The 21,015-nt window shown below is 38.2% G+C and overlaps 1 protein-coding gene across 5 annotated transcripts; it reads right to left on the bottom strand.

The window, feature by feature from the left end:
* Positions 1-1,130: 1,130 nt before the first annotated feature.
* LOC110733308 (protein CHLOROPLAST IMPORT APPARATUS 2-like) lies at positions 1,131-13,083 on the bottom strand. Of its 5 annotated transcripts, none has more exons than XM_021913323.1 (6): positions 12,907-13,083; positions 12,678-12,775; positions 8,535-8,649; positions 3,227-4,350; positions 2,422-2,601; positions 1,131-1,635 (listed from the first exon to the last, which is right to left on the bottom strand). In XM_021913323.1, exons 4-6 carry the CDS (start codon positions 4,307-4,309, stop codon positions 1,573-1,575), a joined length of 1,326 nt encoding a protein of 441 aa, XP_021769015.1. In that variant the 5' UTR covers positions 4,310-4,350; positions 8,535-8,649; positions 12,678-12,775; positions 12,907-13,083; the 3' UTR covers positions 1,131-1,572. The 5 variants fall into 5 exon arrangements, with proteins under 5 accessions (XP_021769015.1, XP_021769017.1, XP_021769018.1 ...); XM_021913325.1 differs by having other exon boundaries at positions 8,535-8,592; XM_021913326.1 differs by lacking the exons at positions 12,678-12,775; positions 12,907-13,083 and having other exon boundaries at positions 8,535-11,192.
* Positions 13,084-21,015: the final 7,932 nt, after the last annotated feature.

Here is a 21,015-nt window from a genome sequence, read left to right as displayed (position 1 = left end):
TTACTTCGTATATATATATATATATATATATATATATATATATATATATATATATATATATATATATATATATATATATATATATATATATATATATATATAATGAGGAAATCAATTGGAATTTAGGATGATTTCATCTAAGTTTGGTTATCCAATACTTGATCATGTATTATTAAAGGGAGGAAGGAAGGAAAGGAAGAGGAAGCAACTCACCAACTTTACAAAGAATTAGGTGTGATGATGGTGCAATTTGCGACAAGAATTGGGATTTAATGTAGTGGGCTTATTTACAAGGAGTACGTATAGTAGATATTTTCATCATGATTTTACAAGTGGTATAGGCTAATGAAAAATATGAATCGAGTTAAAGTAACTCAGTCGATGATCCTCAATGCAAGCAGTCTAGTGCAAAACAGACATCTTTGTACATGTTTTTTTTTTTTTTTTTTTTTTTTTTTTTGGATTGTGAGCAGCTAAAGAGGTATGGAGAAATGTAGATGGACTAGCTAGGGACATTTACTTCATCAAGTTGGGGACTCTACAACAATGTCAAGCCATCAAGATAACCAACTAGACACCCATACCAAATTTGACTTGTGCATATTTTAAAGTTTTAGAAAATTAAGCATAGTCATCCAAATTAAAGAAAAATTCACAATTCATTTTGACTTCTTATGGATTTCCATAATCTAAGAAGTCACAATTTGATTAAGGTTTATAAAAGAAGTCACAATTCCATAATCTACAACACAAAATCGAATTGTGACTTTTATAAGCAATATGGAATTGTAAATTTGTGACTTCTAAACTAGGGACATTAGAATAGCCATTCAAAAACAAACTGTGACTAATTTCGTAGACGCATCCAATTATAATGTTTTAGAAAATTAAGCCCAACTCTTTAATTTTAGACATTTTCACCTTCATTTAAAAATTTGATTTGGTAGTTAAAATGTTAATCTTTTTACTCCTAGCTCCAAAGAAAATTAAGTTAATCAAATTTAAAATTCAATCAATTTGGATTCACTCATAGTTCGTAGATGCAAAGTTCGTCTATGATAATTTTGTAAAAATTTATAAAGATTTGAAACAGAATTTTTAAAAAATAAAATTATAAAGTGAGTACTCCGTATCATAATAACTTTGCATTGTAAATATATAACCTCATGTACGTACTTATTAACAACTTGTGCAACTTATTCAAGTATACATGAAAGCATGCCTTCTCAACTAATATGATGATAATTTAGATGTGGTTTCTTTCTCATTTAAATTATTCTCATACCAATTGAAAAGCGCAAACTCTCGTATGCACCTAACAGTTCTCACCAACAAATCTTCTTATTGAAAGAAGCTGCTAAGTACAGATACAAAATAACAGAAAAAGGGTAACCGTTGATTTAAGACTACAAAAAATTGAGGGAATAATAACACTACAGCTCTTCAATCATCCCTATTACCTAGCCTTAGCTACAGTTTGGTGTGTGAAATTTGGCAAAATTCTTACAAAAAGTGTAATGTCCTATAAGGTACTCATAACAGCTAAAAGGACCTGAGAGGCCAAAGGCAAAACTACTCATTCGCTACTTCGTTTTCTTCACTCCCGGATGAATTCGGCCTCCTAACAAATCGCCCCTGCAACATGACATGAATCCTGATTTAAGTAAGAGATATAATTATGGAGAGAAATGCAAGATATCAACGGTTAACCTAGAATGATCACAGCATACACTGCATACAGATGCAAAACATGTAACCTAAGGAAACTCGGTCACATGAACAAATGGACTGTCTGATTAAAAGAGAAAATTAGTGAAAAAGTGCAGGAAGATTTGTATTGCATTTTCAAGAAGTAGAAAATCTTCGCAGTTGCAGGAAAGAACAGTTATATTACAAAGAATTGACTGAAACTTTCTAAGAATTGTGAATAGAACATGAACATCAAATAATCAATCAGCAAAAGCTACAAGTACAACTTCAGTACAAGTCGCACGCACGACCATAGGTCTCAAACAACATACTCCCTCTGTCCTTGTAAAAAAAAGTGACAACTATTTAAAATCATTCAAAATAATTGCCTCCTTACAAGATTACAAACCAAATTTGGGCTTTATAAATTATCATATGCCTTCATCAGTATCCTTAAACAGGAGAGCATAAAGCAAAAGGCTTTGAAATTGCAAACATATTAATAATGAAGCAGAATTATGGGCTTATGGCATACTGTTTGAAGGATGGATGGAGCACATTACATATAAGTTCAGAAAAACTAACCAAAACAAGCACAAACACATCTAAACAAACATATTTCTCTTATTTACATCCACGTAAGGTAGAAGAGCCAAAAAAGGCACAAAGCACCATGAACAAATGCACACCCACATATATATAACTTTGACATGACTGAGATTGAGCACTGACCGAATTGGCATAGTTGCATACCTTCATTCTTGGTCGTTGATCGGCATTAACTTTTCTAACTTGATATCTAATCTTCTTTGAGAAGAAACGTGTTCGCCTTTTCTCCTTATACCGCTGAACACTTGCTTCTCTCAAGGCTCCAGGCTCACCGAATAGATCTATTTGCGCCAATCTTGCTTGCTATAAAAACAGTTCAATCCTTTAGTTTCTATTGTTTTATTAATTATTCCATCATAAGTGAATACAAGCATGCAAAACGCTTCTATCTAGAAGATTAACTGTGTTAGACAAAAATGTTAGCAAAAAAAGCATCTATGCAAACCCTAATTTAGAGGCCTGCACTGATTAAATAAATATTTAAGTAAAAACGGAATAATATAATATGTATTATAATACATAAAACAAATATTCTTCATTTTGTCTCACTTGATTAAATTAATCATTTGCAGCTGAGGTATTGCCCAAAGAAGAAACATCAAAACTGGAAGTCTGGAAAACTCCAAAACCGGAACTTTTTAATTAGGAAAGAAAAGTTTGGTGACCGTTTAATCCAAACGTCAAGTATCATTAGGCGCCAAACACTGTCCAACTAATTTTCTCAATCCATACAAGAGAGCGTCTATTTCCCCTTCGCTATAGTCTATATGCCCTCATAATATTAGTCAGTCTAAAAAGAGCAGGAATAGAGTTTTTTGGACTCTGAATAAACACTTCATTCATAAATCTCTAATTGAACAATAGTTCTATATATGAGCAATGAAACCTTGAAGAACTTAAATGAAACAGAGGTAAATCTAGAACATACCAAGGCATCACTTCCAGAAAGCTCGGAGCCCACAATGTCATCGGAGAAAGGCGAGCCTCGATTTGACCAGGCATCCAAAACCTCATCATAATTCAATTTCAAGAGCACCCCAGGGCTGGATTTAGAATTTGGAGTTGAATTTTCCTTGCCTGATGATGTTGAACTGGATTTAGGACTTGAAGACGAATTTTCCTTGCTCAAGCCTGAACTGGATTTGGGAACCGACACTGAATTTTCTTTCTTTAAGGTTGAAGGAGAGGATTTAGTGTTCACTTTTTCCAATTTTTTCTTCTTTTCAGCTGGCAAAGGCTTGCTTAACCTTGGTGAAATTTCACCAACATCAACAGCAGGAAATCTCCACCAGTCTCCTTCGTCTTTTTGTCTAAATGCCTTGGCCACTCCACCTCTCATCAATCCGAATCCGAAATCAAATCTCCCACCTAATCCTAATCCTAATCCTAATCCTAACCCCACTGGATACCCATAACAGAAACTAACCGGGCCAACACTAGCATCATTGGAGCAAGCAGTGGATTCCCCTTCAACACACACATTCACATCCCCCATTATGCTGTCTATGGCACCCTCCCCGATCTCTTCATCAAGGATTGATTCCGCATCGAAATCCTCGTATCCATCACATAAATCAGAGGAATTCGTTTGGCAACCAATTTCATCCATGTCATATGAGCATGACTTACCATAGGCAGTTGAATCTAGCTGAAAAACTGGTTTCTCAACTGGGAATTGTAGGAGCAATTCACCAGAGGGTTCTTCACAGGAAAAGGAAGAATACTCACGAGGTTTGATGAATTTGCCAGGCTTACACATATCCTTGGCAGGGAAAATATTTGGATATGCTGTGGAAAGCAGAGCAGCTGCCTCATTGTAGGTCTGATTTGGGCGTTTCCGAGGAGTCCGTGGTTTACGAGTTGAGATGGCTAGTGGGGAATTGCTTGATTCTGATATAGTCGAAGAAGGCGATGAAGAATGAGAGGTACGGGTTGAAGTAGAGGGAGATTTAATAATATCAAGGTCAATTGCATAGGCAGCCCGTCCACCTCCACTCAAGCAGGAGCTCATTGTTGAAATGAATCTCCTGGCTGAACTTCAATCAAACAGGCCTAATTCAATTAGAACTCAAAGATGAGAGACTGAACAAGATTGAATTAATCCTCATTAGCTTCAAGAAGCTTAGCAAATTCAAAGGTGCCAGAATCAGGGATTGGATGAAGAAGACTCAATTTCAAAACATCAGTTATCTGACAGTGGCACCGAACTAAGAAAATAAAAAATAAAAAAAAGTAGAGCTTTGGACTCAGCAAAGTTGTTAGATTTAGTAAGCTTTTGACAGGCAAATTCAAAACTTTACCAAAGGAATAGCAAAGCAAAGAGAGTGAAAACCAAGCTTCAAGCTTTGTACCAAACTAGGCAAAAGGCCAAAACCCTGAACCCTAGAAAAGCACTTACTATCAAGGTGAAAAGCAAAAGGATGTCTAGAGTACACCAAACCCAGTTTGCAAAAACAAGGAAAGTTTCTGAGTCCTAAGCTTAAACCCTGAAAAACCCCATATATGAATTGACCACAAGAAGCAATTCTAAAAATGTGTATTGCTAAATTGGTTGTGTAGGAAGACAATGTATTCTCTTTCTAATTTATACAGAAGCAAGGAAGGAAGGCACAAAGCTCAAAAATCACAAACTGAACAGTGGATGGGTTTTGCAGTGAAGAATCAGAAGTCAGCAAGATGAAAATATACCCGCTGAGAATTCAAAAGAGAAATCTAGCCCCACAATGAAAACTGAGGGGAGTTGGAATGGAGGGGAATGGGGGAGGAGAGAGAGTTGATGGGCGATTTGTGTATATGAGCAGGTCACGGGGGATGAGATAAGAGGTAGTAAAAAAAAATCCGTTAAAGAAGCTCTGAAGATTGCAAAAGCAGAAGAGTGGGACTCTCAGAAACAGAGAGGTGGGATTATGTGTTCTTATGAGTAATGAACTGATGGTTAAGAAAACAGGGCAAGAGCCAACCTTTTCTTTCATATGCCAACAATAGTTACTGGACCACTATTCTCTCTCTCTTCCTCTACTGTCTACACCAAAGTATTTACAATAATTTAACCAGCGGCATTGACTATAATGCCCTTGAATTTGAAGTACATTCTCACTTCTCAAAGGTACTATGTTACCATCACAGAATTCTTTTTTCACTGCAGAAAAAATTATCATCCAGAAGGAGATTGATTGCCAAGTGCCAACACACTAAGGGGTGTGTTCTCAGCTCTCCCAAACTTATTCTCGTAATCTTGATCATGATTTAAACTCGGGTAACCTTTATTAAATTTTATCTGAGGAAAATACGGCTTATTAATCAAGCTGCCAAAAGTATCAGACATGTTCAAAGTGTATATAATCACATTTTTGGCGATCAACCACTATAAGGAATATTGGATGCCTAACTCATTTCTTGATGATGTTTTATATTTCAGAGAAATTTGCAGAGCTTTCTGAATTAATTGGCCCCATCAACTTTCCAGAGAGCTTGCAGATTTGTAGTAACATATGTGATGCAGCCAAATTTTCTGCACACCGATTACTGAATTCTAAAAATTGTAAAAATCCCTAGATATTTTCAAAGTAAAATTAAAATTCCAAATATTTCAGTCCAAATTCTAAATAAAGATCGGTTCTTTTTTGTTGGCCTAACAATAATCCTTATTTATTACTCCATATGCTATATTCATGATATAATAATCAAACATGTGAATTAAAATATATTTCACGGAAAACAAACTCCCTAATAAAGATTGACTATGTAAAACTCTTCTTTTTTTTTTTCCTATTGTCAGAAGTTTAATAAGTCAATCCTTCCCCATGGAATAATAAAATGTCTAGGGTGCATAACCCAAATAATTCACCTTCTCTCTTATTATTATAATTATTATTATTACTGATTATTATTATTATTATTATTATTATTATTATTATTATTATTATTATTCATATAATAGCAAGAATAACACAGAGTAATAATTATAGTTAAATGAGAAGGGCATAAAAAATAAAAAATAAAAATTGAAGATTGTGGCTCTATATGAATCTATCCTAATCATGGGCAAGTATGGTGGGCTAGGTAGATTTTTGCTGAATTACTGAATTAGCTACCCAACGGATCTACTAAAGTAATCAATCCAGTCATTTATTGCCCATTTATATTGGAAGTTCTCTTATCCGATGACATGGCAAAAAACTATTGGTTGTCCGGATTTTTTACGGCTGACCTGGAGGATACTTTTATAGGTTGGTGGCACTTTCACGTGTATCTAGAAAGGAGAGAGAGAAAAAAAAATTAAATAAATAACTTTTGGGAAACTAAATTAAAAAAAATTTCCCTCAACGCGGCAGCGAAATGATTTGCAACTTTTTGGTGTGTTGTGTCCAAATTTATGTGTGGCAGATGACCCCTAAACGTTGCACTAAAAAGCTCCTTCAGATTTCGGATTAGAATTTAGAAAAAAGCCAAGGTTTCGTGATATTGGAATACTACTACTTGCACATCATTTTGCAATCGTTATCCTTTTAAGCTTACAGCGAAGCCAAGAGTCGTATTTCATGAAAATGTGAGGCTTTTGTCTATACAATTTAGCATGTAACAAAATTCCACCACTATTACAAAGATTGAATCCCGTATGATGGAGACTCAAGATTATTCTAACCCTACACTTTAACATTATCTAAGATATTAACCATTTGATAAATTGAAGTTCCAAGTTTACAAATACTCCACGTAGTGATTTAATTAGTGACTTATTAAGAGATGATATTGAGCATAGGTTGCAATGTGAATATGTGATCAATTGGAGAGCAACCAAAATAAATATGCCAAGTAAGCGAGTATATCAAAATATTTGATGTAAATTTTGGAAGATTATGATAATATTTCAAGGTGAATCCATTAGTATAGAAAGGATAATGGACACTTACTATATAATTAGTGAGCATAAAGAAGAGAACGAAGAATCGGATTAGATATACTATCTCTCTATACGTAGTATGAAGTACATCTTTTAGTATCATGGGCATATCTACATGAAAAGGGTACATCTTTTAGTATCATGGGCATATCTACATGAAAAGGGTAGACACTAGACTGACTTTTTATTTAGTTGTGTCATAAACCAAGTCGTAGATTTCACCAAAATAAATAAATAAATAAACCAAGTCGTAGAGTAGTGGTATTTATTTTTGTATTACACGCATGTTTCAATATAGATGGTATATTCATACCTAAGAAAAAATTTGCTAGACTTTCCTAATCTTTTTGTAGTACTTAAATATCCTATATACGTAACATTGTAATACGTTTATATATATATATATATATATATATATATATATATATATATATATATATATATATATATATATATATATATATATATATATATATATATATATATATATATATATATATAACACCCTGTTTGGAAATTCTAAATACACCACTGTGACTTTAATGTATAGGTAATAATGAAATAATCAAATATAAGAAGTATATAACTACTACTCATTTTTATAAAGAAGATATATTTGAATCCCTCCATATTTTGTGAATACTTTTCTAATGAAATGTACGTGATGAATTGAAATTAGCATACACGGATAAGGATCCTCTTTTATTATCAATGATAATAATCCTAACATTTCTTATTTTGCTTGTCAGCTTTAAACACTACTAGTAATAATTATCATTAAGTTGATAAGTGTCCAAATCTAAAGAGGTTGGCAAACAAGATGGGACATGGACAGTGGACACAACATATGAAACAAAAGCATATGACATGTAATTTTGAATTTTTAACCCTTTTAGGAAATATTCATACAACATTCAAACTCCAATGATTTTGAAAAATCTTGGACATCTTATAGATAGTTAACTAATATGAAAATATATCTTTAATGCCGCACAGCAATTAAAGCTCAAAAAATGCTCCATATGTTTGAACCATCAATAGTTGGGTTGTTTAGTTGGGAGGGAACGGGTAGACAGAAACATAAAGATTTTGATGAAGGGGCAGTTTAGCCAACATATTTAAAGGTAAATGAAACTAGTTGCTGAAGTCATATAAGATGTAAATACAAAGTACCTTGGACATTAATTTTAGAAGTTAAGACACCACAAGGAAAACGCAGGGGCACCATAAAGAAAAAACGCTTGAATCATGAGCTTCTATCTTACCCAGAAATATAATGAAAACCAGATAAAATATTTTTGGAAAAATAAGGAAGCACCAAAGTCGAGCTTACCTCGATAGAGAACCGTGAGTTGTTGAGGTCCTTTGCTTATGAGCTCATGCTGTTGTACCTGGTAATGGAGACAGTCTTCAACAGTGACTTCCAAGTGCTAAGTTATCCTGAATTCCTGAGTAAAGTTGCGTGTGACTGAAGTCACATGCTGAACGATAGAAATAGAAAGAAATTTTTTTGCATCGTCTATAATAGAATCAGTAATCACAGTGACACATTCACACATTTCAACTGCCGTTGTCTACAACAGTCATCATGAAAGACAAGGAAAAGAATTCCGTCCAATGAATACAGTGGTACGGTGCAAATATGCAGAACTCTTTGTTCTGCAATATGCTGAATGATGAGAGAAATTGTTGAAAGTGTTTCTATACTAGAAATGCAATAGTAACACTTCATCAGGCAAACCCTTTTCTCCAGAAAACAGGTAATAAAGATGGGTCCTTTTATTGCCAAAAACCTATGTTAGCATATCACAAAACAGACTGATATGTTCTGATGACAGTTAATTAACTTACCATAAAACTTACAAAATCATTCTAGAATTCCCATACTCAGCAACGCATGCAGGCCCCTAGGCATAACCGCATAAATTACTAATAAAATATAAATAAAAACAAGATTAATTGAAAGCAGGCTGTCCACAAGAGGGTCTGTAATTCTGTATTGTGAAAGAAAATCATCTGAAGCCCCTTTCCCACCTGCTTCTCTAAGCTACGCCCAGTTGTCAAGAATAAAGGGGACAAATGAGGCAGTGGTAAGATACCACTTCACAATTCCTTCGTCAATATTTTGAGCAGCTTGGCTGGAACTTAATTGATCATTCAGCTCAGGTAAAACACATCAATTCACTTAGAGAAAATTTGATTAAAATTAAGTATAAATTGATCACTCTTGAGCAAACAAAACTTTGACATAAGCAAATTCAATTTTTAGTTGACCGCTAGCAAAACCTCCTCAAGCCTTATCCATGATGATCCTCTCTTCCTCCATTCACTTATAGTATTTTTCTTCATGTCATTCAAAACTCCCTCTATCCAAATCATATTTGGCCTCCCTCGGCTTATTACGAAATCTCCATTATTCTAAGCTTCAACATCCTTACCAACAGTCCAGCATATACTTTGGTTGACATCTTACATGCCAAAACCACATAGCTGATTTTCCCTTATCTTATTCTTCAACTCCTTCTTTCCTTTAAATATCTAAACTCCTAATCTTATCCATCAAGGTGTTCCCACACAAACATTTCAATATACACAACTCTGCTACACTTATTTTCTTCATATGATCCTTCCTATATGCCAATAATTCTCACCTGTACAGTAACACCAGTCAAATTGTTGTCCTATAGAATATTTCTTTCAACCTTAGCAAACTACAATCATGAAATAACCCAGGCATTATTCTCCATTTTTTACCACCTAGACATAACCCTGTTGAGTTATATCCTGATCGAAATCACCATTTCTCTAAAAATCCGATTTGAGATATGTAAAACATTCACTAACATGTAACTCCTTGCCATCTAAAGTCAATAGAACTCGGTACATCTCACTCAATAGAACTCAGTACATCTCACTTCTCCTCCTCTGAATACTAAAATGATACTCTGTATTACTCCAACTTAACCTCCAGATTTGAACTTTTGTCTTTATCGTTCCAACTTAGCACTCACCCCAATGTTTGTTCTACTAACCAACATGATAGCTTTCCACTGCTTTTAGGGACGAAGAATGAATAATAGGAGACAAGAACTGGTTAAGTATAGTACGAATACAGTGTAGTACGTTCAAAATTTTGAGCATGCAGTGGGTGTGCCAGCCATCTATATTATTGCATTTGCATTCTGGTATGTTATCTAAGTGAGAAAGAATGGAGGATACTTGGAATATACAGGATCATTCTGAGGGTTTTATGTGACTGGAAAGAAACTAAGAAAGGATATTTGTGGTTAGAGAAATTTTCCATTCACCACGTTAGTGTTGTTATATGAGGATTTTCCAATATTATCATTTGATATATACAACGCTTGGGTGGCATGCAATCATCTTCATGGTGGAGGGCTAATCCTCTATCGATGTATACTCTGTTCACAAAGTTCAGTACTCGTAATATTTTGCTTATCCCCTAAAAAAAATAAACAAAAGAAAGAGGAAGAACAAAAAGACAACATGTAAGAGAAGGAAAGCTGTATATTAAATGGATGGACTGTTCTGAGGGTTTTGGACTAGCAGGGCAAGCATTTATAAGTATCAATGAGGCAGCGATATGTAAACTATTGAACATAAATTAAGCATTTACAGCCCCAAGGGTTCAGACTCTGTGTGCTTAGACGAAAATCTGATGCTAGAAAGTTAGAAGTTAGAAAAGACATGAGCTATTGTCTTCCAATCCAAAATGACACAACACACAAGTTTGCAAGCAACCTAAGAAATGCTTAATAAATCAACATAATCCATTTAATAAAGATTACTAGTGGGCAGGATATCAATAAAGTGAAGAGTAGAGCAAGGACTTCTGAAAGTAGCATAGGGGTATTGACTACATGTTCCTAAAATCACCCGATAATCAGGAACAGAAAGTTCTTGATTTCAGAAATCTGAAGATGTACCATGGACACATATGCTAACCGTAGAAAACTTATAAGAATTATGTAACCACATTGCTATAATCAGTCATATATGCATTATTGGAGGCTAGCTGACTCTTTAAAAGACAAAGTCTTCTGATATCAAGGCGCATCGTGAAACATAAAAGCAACTTCTTAATCTTATATTTCTTTATCTCATGAAATATAACAGAAAAAATTTATTATCATCACAAATATCTTCTCTTCCTCTATTCAAACAATTAGTACATGTTAGCACCTCTACCCAAGCTAATAGTATCCCAGGATCATTGATGCTAGATATAAACATAATGTTACAGAATAATAAAGCTAATTTCAGGGCAATTATACACTCTCCCTGTTACAACAATACGAAGTTAGCTTAAGTTAGCTTCAAAGCCAATAGAAATATAAATAAAATCACCTTCAGTAGACCAAACACTTCATCATTGTGCTAACAATGCGAAATATTTCCTAAAGGAAAAGGGAAAACTTAGCAAATTGATTTAACAGCCCAGCAGCTAGCAGAACTTATCTAGCATGAATTCTTGGTTTGCCTAACTAGCCGGCATATATCAGTTCATAAGCAAATGCTTTTCCGGAACTGAGTTTATTCTCCAAAGTCCAAACTTAATCAACTAGCCAGAGCACTGCACAAAGCCACAAATACAACCTCGATTGCTCCTGCTCCTTTAAACACCAAACCCTTGCATGATTCCCCAAACACAAGCCCAATTACAATCCCATATAATCTTAACTTCTTAATCCATAAGAGCTCAACTGCTCCAATGTTCCTTAAATCCTTACCTAATAATCTAGCCAGACCCAAGCACTAAAAGAGTTATTTGTAAAAAATAAAAATTGGGTTGAGTGATTAAATGGATGCTCCTGCATCAACTCTCTACTAGTACTGAATATAGGACACATGTCGTATACATAATGTTGGCTGCATTTACCATTGTAACAGAAGCCAGCATAAATGACAGATAAAAACATGGAATAGGGCATCGCTATTGAGAGTTAAAATTGTCATAAGTAGCTTTTTCCTACAGAGGTTTAGAAAACTAAAAAGTAATGTCTGAGATTCACTATATCCTTGATTCCTTTCCCTTGATCACTCCAACAATGAAATGGTCACCTTCGCATCAAATAATGAATAACCATAAGTTTGACCAATGCTTTTCATCACTAAATTTTGGTAAAAATTATGGAGTACTTAGTATATAATAATTCTAGAACGTTGTATACAATCAACAAAGCTCAACCTCAAAAAGCCACAAGGAAAAGGCATATCGAAATGAGACGATACATTAGAACAAAATGAGCACTATGTACCAAGAACTACCAACAAATTCACAGTTAAACAAGTAGAATTCTGGCAAAAACTTAGTCATCAGCATAATGAGAAGATAAATGATCGACAAACTCTCATTGCACACAACTAATTAGTAATTTCATTCAATTTTCCAGAACTCGTAAACGAAAATTTTCAAAATTTGAACTAAAATTAGCGCAATAATTCAAACCATTACCCAAGTGAAATCTCAAAATAATGCCAAATTCTGCACTCTTCTAGCTGAATTCTCGAAACAACAAGGCATGATCGATCAAAACCGCAAGTTAATTTGCCCTAGAAATCAAAATTTCGAATTAGTAAGCCCTAATTGCCGAAAAACAGCGTAAAATCAGATTAAAACTTTATAGATAAAACAGAATAGGATGAAATAGATGGGAGAGAGAAAAACAGGAAGTATGAGATACCTGAGAATCCGCCATTGAAGGTGAGAGAGAAAGCTCGGATCAAAATTGGTTGTTTACAGAAGGTGTATGGAGAACAGGAGGAGAGAGAGTGAGATTGCGGGAAATGAGAAGTCCGTTGGAAGAAAGGAGGGAAGGAGATCAGGAACAGAAATAAAAGGTAGTTGGGGTTTGCCATCTTTGCCCAATTGGATTGAGCATAAAGATCTTACAATCTCTTATGTGGCACTAGCCAATGTGAACTTGACCTCCTACTTCATACGTGTCATTTGTTGGACAAGAGGACTCGGATCATATTCCGGTGATTAGTTATTCAATTGAGTTAGGTTATATGCAACTCCAAACTTTCACACGAAGCGTAATCAAGTTTAGCTAAGGTCACATAAGATTTGAATTGTTTAATTTAAATGTTAAAGCACTCTTCGGATAAATATTGGGTTAAATTTGCTTACTCGTGTTTCTATGGGGATGCTCGGTATATTCAAAGACAACCAAGCATGCAATAGATTATTACAAATTTACTTCACCAAAGCCTTGCTCAATCAAAGTCCAATTTTGAACTAGCTTGCCATGTCTTCTATGTGGTGCTAACCATTAACATTACTTAATAATTTCAAGCATATCCAAGAAAAATTAATATTCAATGAACAAAAGTGAAGTTAAACACAATGAGACTAATAAAGACGCCTTTTACAAGGTCAAGTGACTAGCAGGCCCAACCCTTAAGGTGTGCAGGGTGAGCAACTGCACATGGCCCAAAACTTAATGGGGCCTCATATCAATTTAAGAATATAAGAATAAGCTAGCATTATTATTGAGAATTTCCGTAGGTAGCTCAATGGCAAATGTTGGAGAATATTTACAAGTGGTTCAAAGTTCAATGACTGTTGTGCGTTTCTTTTTTTTTTTTTTTTTTGGGTGACATAATTATAAATTGGATGGGGGCCCATTTATTTTTAATCGCACAGGGCCTCCGTATACTTTGGGACCACCCTAGTCAAGTCCAAGTGTATTAGGAGCTTGAGCCAATTTTTTGATTGTTATGGAAGAGTTCCCAATGAACAATTATTGATCGTGATTCGTGAGCGTATGGTGATGTTGGTGCACATTGTTCCTACTTCGTCTGCTTAGTTGCCCATGCATGCTCATGTCCTAAACCTAGCTCCATTAAACCTAGACTCAACAAGTTTGTAGCCACGCTATACAATAAAATATTGTAGTGATTGTAGTAATGGATCAAATAATTGTTTTACTAGTAGTTATGATTATTTTTCTATATATTGCCAACAATTAGGTACTTCAAATGTTAAAAATCAATGCTCAACATGATACATGCAATGGACTAAACACGACACGACACAACACACTATTATTATCATCGGGCCATGGGCCACAACTTTTAAATCACACAATATGACTTAACACGATAAATTAATAACTCTTAAACAGGGCATAGTATCATGTAAGCTTGAGTGGTCATTTTATAAATCTTAATACGACACTTAGGCGTCAAGCCATGCGCAGGACCTAGTCATCCTCATAGCTCACGAGCTCGTCACGAGGACTGGCCCCATAGCCATTTCAAAGATTTCTACTACACTTACCGTCACTTATACTAGAATAGTCGATAGTATGATGTGTGTGTTACAGTGTTAGAGACTGTTTCGGGTGAAAACAATGGGACCTTGTCGAAGGTCCGATGAAGTGGAGAAAACTAGATTCGATCCAAGTAATGTTGGGCCGAAGGTTTCCTGCACAGTAAACACACGTAAACTAGCCTCGGGGGTGTTGCCGAGGAAGGCCCCTCCGATGCTAAAGTCAGTACAGTGCGTAGAAAGAGAACACTATGCAAGAGAATTAATTGCTTGAGGCTTTGCTTGAATGAATGTACAAATGTAATATTGATGGCTTTTATACCTCTGCATACATGGAGAAGTTGGGCCTTAGCCCAATTGGCTTGCCTTGAGGACTGATCTTTGACTTTAGCACAATTGGAGAGATGAACCTTGACCTTGGGCTTCTAATTGGATCATTTAATGCCTAAGTCCAATTGGACTAAATTGGACCCAAACAACTTGCCCCCCAGACCCGATTTGGAAGGATGACGGGTCGGGTTTGATTTAATCAGAAAAGGAGGGAAGTGAATGATTTAATTAATCCAAAAATTTGAATTTAAACCGTAATTAAACCGTAATTAATGAGATAACAACAGTTAAGGCGGATAATTGTGGAAGTTGGACGGATAATGGGCAGTTTAATCGCAAGGTCGTGTGTTTAACGGTTACTTAGTGGGGTATTTAAGAGAAATTGAAACGCGGACTCCCCGTATTCCCATTTCTGGAGATATAATTAGAGGCGCGTCATCTCTCCTCACTTATTCACCAACACAAACCCAGAATTCTCGAGAGAACCCAAGAACCCGCATCAAAACTTCGCAAATTCCCCGAGCATTAAGCTTAGAAACTGATACTTGCCACTACCAATTCGTAAATCGGCAACTTTCGCTTCAGATTAAGGTAAATTCCTTTTATTTTAGTTTATTTTTCTTCGAATTTGAACTCCTTCCCTTTTTTTTTCGACTTTTTTCTTCGAAATTATCAATGGCGAGAGGAGTTGGGGGTAGAGCCCGTGCTCCAAGAAGAGCAAGGCCAATTCCGGATCCCAGGAACAGGATTGGGACCTGGAATGGACAAAGAGCAGAGTCTGACCCTGCTGAAGGGATCAGGGCGACTCCAGTTTCCTCGGCTCCCCCTCAGAGAACGGAGGGGCCGAGCGCTTCTGGGCGCGACGATGAAGTTCCCGCTGTCCTTTGGGATATCCTTCCCGGGTTTTCAGAGTGGGAGGATGCCGAAGTAGCTTCGGCCATGATAAAGAACCGCCCCTACTTATGGTGGGTGGAGAATGCCGAACAGTATCGGTTTGGCGAACAAATTGAGTTGCATTACGGCATCCTTGAAGCTGATGGGTATTGGTGCCGAATGCCCGTGGCATCCGATAGAATCCATCGTCCACCCCCGGGGTATGTGGGGGTGTACACAAGACAACTTCAGTATGGGCTGAGGTTCCCTTTGGACGTATTCGTCCGAGACTTGCTGATCCATTACAATATTTCCCTATGTCAGCTAACTCCTACTAGCATCCGAAGGGTGATGACATACTTATGGGTCTGCAAGTTCTTCAGGTATGTGCCGAACCTGCACTGCTTCAAAAAGCTTCATCAGCTAGTGCCAAATATTCAAAGTGGGCACGGAAGTCATGGTTCTGGGTGGTATCGGATTGAGTCTTGGCCCCAGTACCTAACCATGTGGCTGAACGACTCTTCAGACAAGGACTAGAGAGGTCAATGGATTTGGGTTAGGGCACCCACGGACCCGGGCCACCCTTGCGTCTTCAGCGCTCCCCGGTACCTTGCTGAGCCTGATCCCGACAACCAAGCATGCAATAGATTATTACAAATTTACTTCACCAAAGCCTTGCTCAATCAAAGTCCAATTTTGAACTAGCTTGCCATGTCTTCTATGTGGTGCTAACCATTAACATTACTTAATAATTTCAAGCATATCCAAGAAAAATTAATATTCAATGAACAAAAGTGAAGTTAAACACAATGAGACTAATAAAGACGCCTTTTACAAGGTCAAGTGACTAGCAGGCCCAACCCTTAAGGTGTGCAGGGTGAGCAACTGCACATGGCCCAAAACTTAATGGGGCCTCATATCAATTTAAGAATATAAGAATAAGCTAGCATTATTATTGAGAATTTCCGTAGGTAGCTCAATGGTCAAATGTTGGAGAATATTTACAAGTGGTTCAAAGTTCAATGACTGTTGTGCGTTTCTTTTTTTTTTTTTTTTTTTTGGGTGACATAATTATAAATTGGATGGGGGCCCATTTATTTTTAATCGCACAGGGCCTCCGTATACTTTGGGACCACCCTAGTCAAGTCCAAGTGTATTAGGAGCTTGAGCCAATTTTTTGATTGTTATGGAAGAGTTCCCAATGAACAATTATTGATCGTGATTCGTGAGCGTATGGTGATGTTGGTGCACATTGTTCCTACTTCGTCTGCTTAGTTGCCCATGCATGCTCATGTCCTAAACCTAGCTCCATTAAACCTAGACTCAACAAGTTTGTAGCCACGCTATACAATAAAATATTGTAGTGATTGTAGTAATGGATCAAATAATTGTTTTACTAGTAGTTATGATTATTTTTCTATATATTGCCAACAATTAGGTACTTCAAATGTTAAAAATCAATGCTCAACATGATACATGCAATGGACTAAACACGACACGACACAACACACTATTATTATCATCGGGCCATGGGCCACAACTTTTAAATCACACAATATGACTTAACACGATAAATTAATAACTCTTAAACAGGGCATAGTATCATGTAAGCTTGAGTGGTCATTTTATAAATCTTAATACGACACTTAGGCGTCAAGCCATGCGCAGGACCTAGTCATCCTCATAGCTCACGAGCTCGTCACGAGGACTGGCCCCATAGCCATTTCAAAGATTTCTACTACACTTACCGTCACTTATACTAGAATAGTCGATAGTATGATGTGTGTGTTACAGTGTTAGAGACTGTTTCGGGTGAAAACAATGGGACCTTGTCGAAGGTCCGATGAAGTGGAGAAAACTAGATTCGATCCAAGTAATGTTGGGCCGAAGGTTTCCTGCACAGTAAACACACGTAAACTAGCCTCGGGGGTGTTGCCGAGGAAGGCCCCTCCGATGCTAAAGTCAGTACAGTGCGTAGAAAGAGAACACTATGCAAGAGAATTAATTGCTTGAGGCTTTGCTTGAATGAATGTACAAATGTAATATTGATGGCTTTTATACCTCTGCATACATGGAGAAGTTGGGCCTTAGCCCAATTGGCTTGCCTTGAGGACTGATCTTTGACTTTAGCACAATTGGAGAGATGAACCTTGACCTTGGGCTTCTAATTGGATCATTTAATGCCTAAGTCCAATTGGACTAAATTGGACCCAAACAACTTGCCCCCAGACCCGATTTGGAAGGATGACGGGTCGGGTTTGATTTAATCAGAAAAGGAGGGAAGTGAATGATTTAATTAATCCAAAAATTTGAATTTAAACCGTAATTAAACCGTAATTAATGAGATAACAACAGTTAAGGCGGATAATTGTGGAAGTTGGACGGATAATGGGCAGTTTAATCGCAAGGTCGTGTGTTTAACGGTTACTTAGTGGGGTATTTAAGAGAAATTGAAACGCGGACTCCCCGTATTCCCATTTCTGGAGATATAATTAGAGGCGCGTCATCTCTCCTCACTTATTCACCAACACAAACCCAGAATTCTCGAGAGAACCCAAGAACCCGCATCAAAACTTCGCAAATTCCCCGAGCATTAAGCTTAGAAACTGATACTTGCCACTACCAATTCGTAAATCGGCAACTTTCGCTTCAGATTAAGGTAAATTCCTTTTATTTTAGTTTATTTTTCTTCGAATTTGAACTCCTTCCCTTTTTTTTTCGACTTTTTTCTTCGAAATTATCAATGGCGAGAGGAGTTGGGGGTAGAGCCCGTGCTCCAAGAAGAGCAAGGCCAATTCCGGATCCCAGGAACAGGATTGGGACCTGGAATGGACAAAGAGCAGAGTCTGACCCTGCTGAAGGGATCAGGGCGACTCCAGTTTCCTCGGCTCCCCCTCAGAGAACGGAGGGGCCGAGCGCTTCTGGGCGCGACGATGAAGTTCCCGCTGTCCTTTGGGATATCCTTCCCGGGTTTTCAGAGTGGGAGGATGCCGAAGTAGCTTCGGCCATGATAAAGAACCGCCCCTACTTATGGTGGGTGGAGAATGCCGAACAGTATCGGTTTGGCGAACAAATTGAGTTGCATTACGGCATCCTTGAAGCTGATGGGTATTGGTGCCGAATGCCCGTGGCATCCGATAGAATCCATCGTCCACCCCCGGGGTATGTGGGGGTGTACACAAGACAACTTCAGTATGGGCTGAGGTTCCCTTTGGACGTATTCGTCCGAGACTTGCTGATCCATTACAATATTTCCCTATGTCAGCTAACTCCTACTAGCATCCGAAGGGTGATGACATACTTATGGGTCTGCAAGTTCTTCAGGTATGTGCCGAACCTGCACTGCTTCAAAAAGCTTCATCGGCTAGTGCCAAATATTCAAAGTGGGCACGGAAGTCATGGTTCTGGGTGGTATCGGATTGAGTCTTGGCCCCAGTACCTAACCATGTGGCTGAACGACTCTTCAGACAAGGACTAGAGAGGTCAATGGATTTGGGTTAGGGCACCCACGGACCCGGGCCACCCTTGCGTCTTCAGCGCTCCCCGGTACCTTGCTGAGCCTGATCCCGACATGGGAAGTTTAGGTCCCCCCGCAGATAACGGCCCAGATCCAAACCTTAATCAACAAAATATCTTCGGCAAGCTGCCGAACCGGGGGGGCAGCGGCCGAATGCAGCATATCCCGGAGACTTGGCTCCCCGATACGCATTATGTTTTCCAAGAGAACATACTAGCAGTTGTCGGCCTCAGCCGAAAGTTTAAGGATGGTAAGCTTCTTCGGCTGGGGCCGAGGCTTTTTAATTATCTCTTTTTCTCCTCTCCCTTCGCTTTTTTATGCTGTGCCAACCTAACTGAACTGACCTTTCCCCTTTTCTTTTTCAGAGCGGGACGAGACCAACGTCGACATTAACTACGCTCGTCTTGGCGTCAACCGAGAACGAGTTGTAACTGATCGGGCCCCCTCTATCACTGAACCGCGGCATAGAGAAGTTCATCTAGACTCTTCCCACTTCCAAATTGAGGCTGTTGCTCTGTATCAAAGGCAGAAGCCTTGGTGGAAGAAGAGAGATCCCTGGTTTCAGCTGCTGGACGAAGAAGCTGAAGCTGCCCGTACGGCCGAAGAGGTTGCACGGGTTATTGAAGCTTGTGAAGGAGGAGAAGGGTCCTCCAGGGCTGCTGAAGAAGAAGCTGCAGCTAGGGCAGCTGAAGAAGACGAGGCTTTGTTGAAGACCTCGGTGAGCTTTCAGACTTAATTTTGTCTGTTTCTGTTTGTTGTTTTGTTTTTACTCACATTCTTCCTCCCCCCTGTCTTTTACAGTCTGAAGAGAGTAATAGACACAGAGAAGGGAAAGCCCCTATTCGTCCCGAAGACCAGATACAAGAAGAGTCCTCAGAATCAGACATGGACGAGCAGCCGCTTCAGAAAAGGCGCTGAAGAATGGCCATCATCGGCCCCCATGACTTTCAGCGGAGGCCGATGACCATCGGCATCGAAATAAGGGAACCCGAGGAAGGCAATGGATCGCCGAGGGTTCCCCGGCCACCACCTCAATCACCTCCAAAGACCCCTCTGCCACCTCCCGAGATGGAGGTGGATCAGAAAACTCCCGAACCTAAGGGAGGGGTCCAAGAAGAAGTTCAAGAGAGTGCTGCTGAGCACAAGAATGAGGATGTCGTGATGCCCAGTGCTGAGGGTTTCACGGCAGACATTGAAAGAGAGGTTGAGGCTTTCGTCCTCACCCCTGAAGAAGAAGAGGTCATAATAATTTACTCTTCTGAGAAGGAGGATGCTGAGCCATCCAAAGTTAAAGAAGCTCCGTCGTCATCCTTTCCTTCCTTCCAGACTCTGCAATCTGGAGAAATGGGTTTCTCGGCCCCCCGAATTCCAATCCTAGATCACATCTGGGACCTCATATGGGGTCAGAACCGAGAAGGTGCTGCAGCCTACTTCGGCGATTTTGCTGGCACATCCGAAGTCGATAGGGAAAGAATCTGGTCGCTGAAGGCCACTGCTGGGATGGGCGAATCCAGCAGATCAGTTCCTGACCCAGCCAGGTCTAACCAACTGCTGATGATGCAGGTGATTTTCCTTGCCTTTATCTCCTCTAAAATTCAGCTCAATTTTTTATTTTAACTTGTGCTCCTGTTTTCAGTTCGTGCACAATCAGACTCTCACTGTAGAGCTGATAGATACCCTACAAGATAGGGTAGACGCTGCCGAGCACGACAAAAAGGTAGCCGAAGAGGAGTTAAAGCTTGCTAAGCTGAAGCAAGCAGCAGCTGAAGAGAAGCAGCAGAAGGGTGAAGAATACAA

Source organism: Chenopodium quinoa, unplaced genomic scaffold (genome assembly GCF_001683475.1).
Source record: "Chenopodium quinoa cultivar QQ74 unplaced genomic scaffold, ASM168347v1, whole genome shotgun sequence".
In the NCBI taxonomy this organism is placed as follows: Eukaryota; Viridiplantae; Streptophyta; class Magnoliopsida; order Caryophyllales; family Amaranthaceae; genus Chenopodium; species Chenopodium quinoa.
Note: the sequence above shows the minus strand (reverse complement) of the source record. Positions and strands in the feature narration are given on the sequence as shown.

Excerpts from the sequence above, each read along its gene's own strand:
- LOC110733308 (XM_021913323.1), bottom strand. The coding sequence starts at position 4,309 with ATGAGCTCCTGCTTGAGTGGAGGTGGACGGGCTGCCTATGCAATTGAC. Across the intron at positions 2,602-3,226 it reads TTTCTGGAAGTGATGCCTTG|CAAGCAAGATTGGCGCAAAT; the intron begins GTATGTTCTAGA and ends CTGTTTTTATAG. Across the intron at positions 1,636-2,421 it reads TATGCAACTATGCCAATTCG|GGGCGATTTGTTAGGAGGCC; the intron begins GTCAGTGCTCAA and ends GTCATGTTGCAG.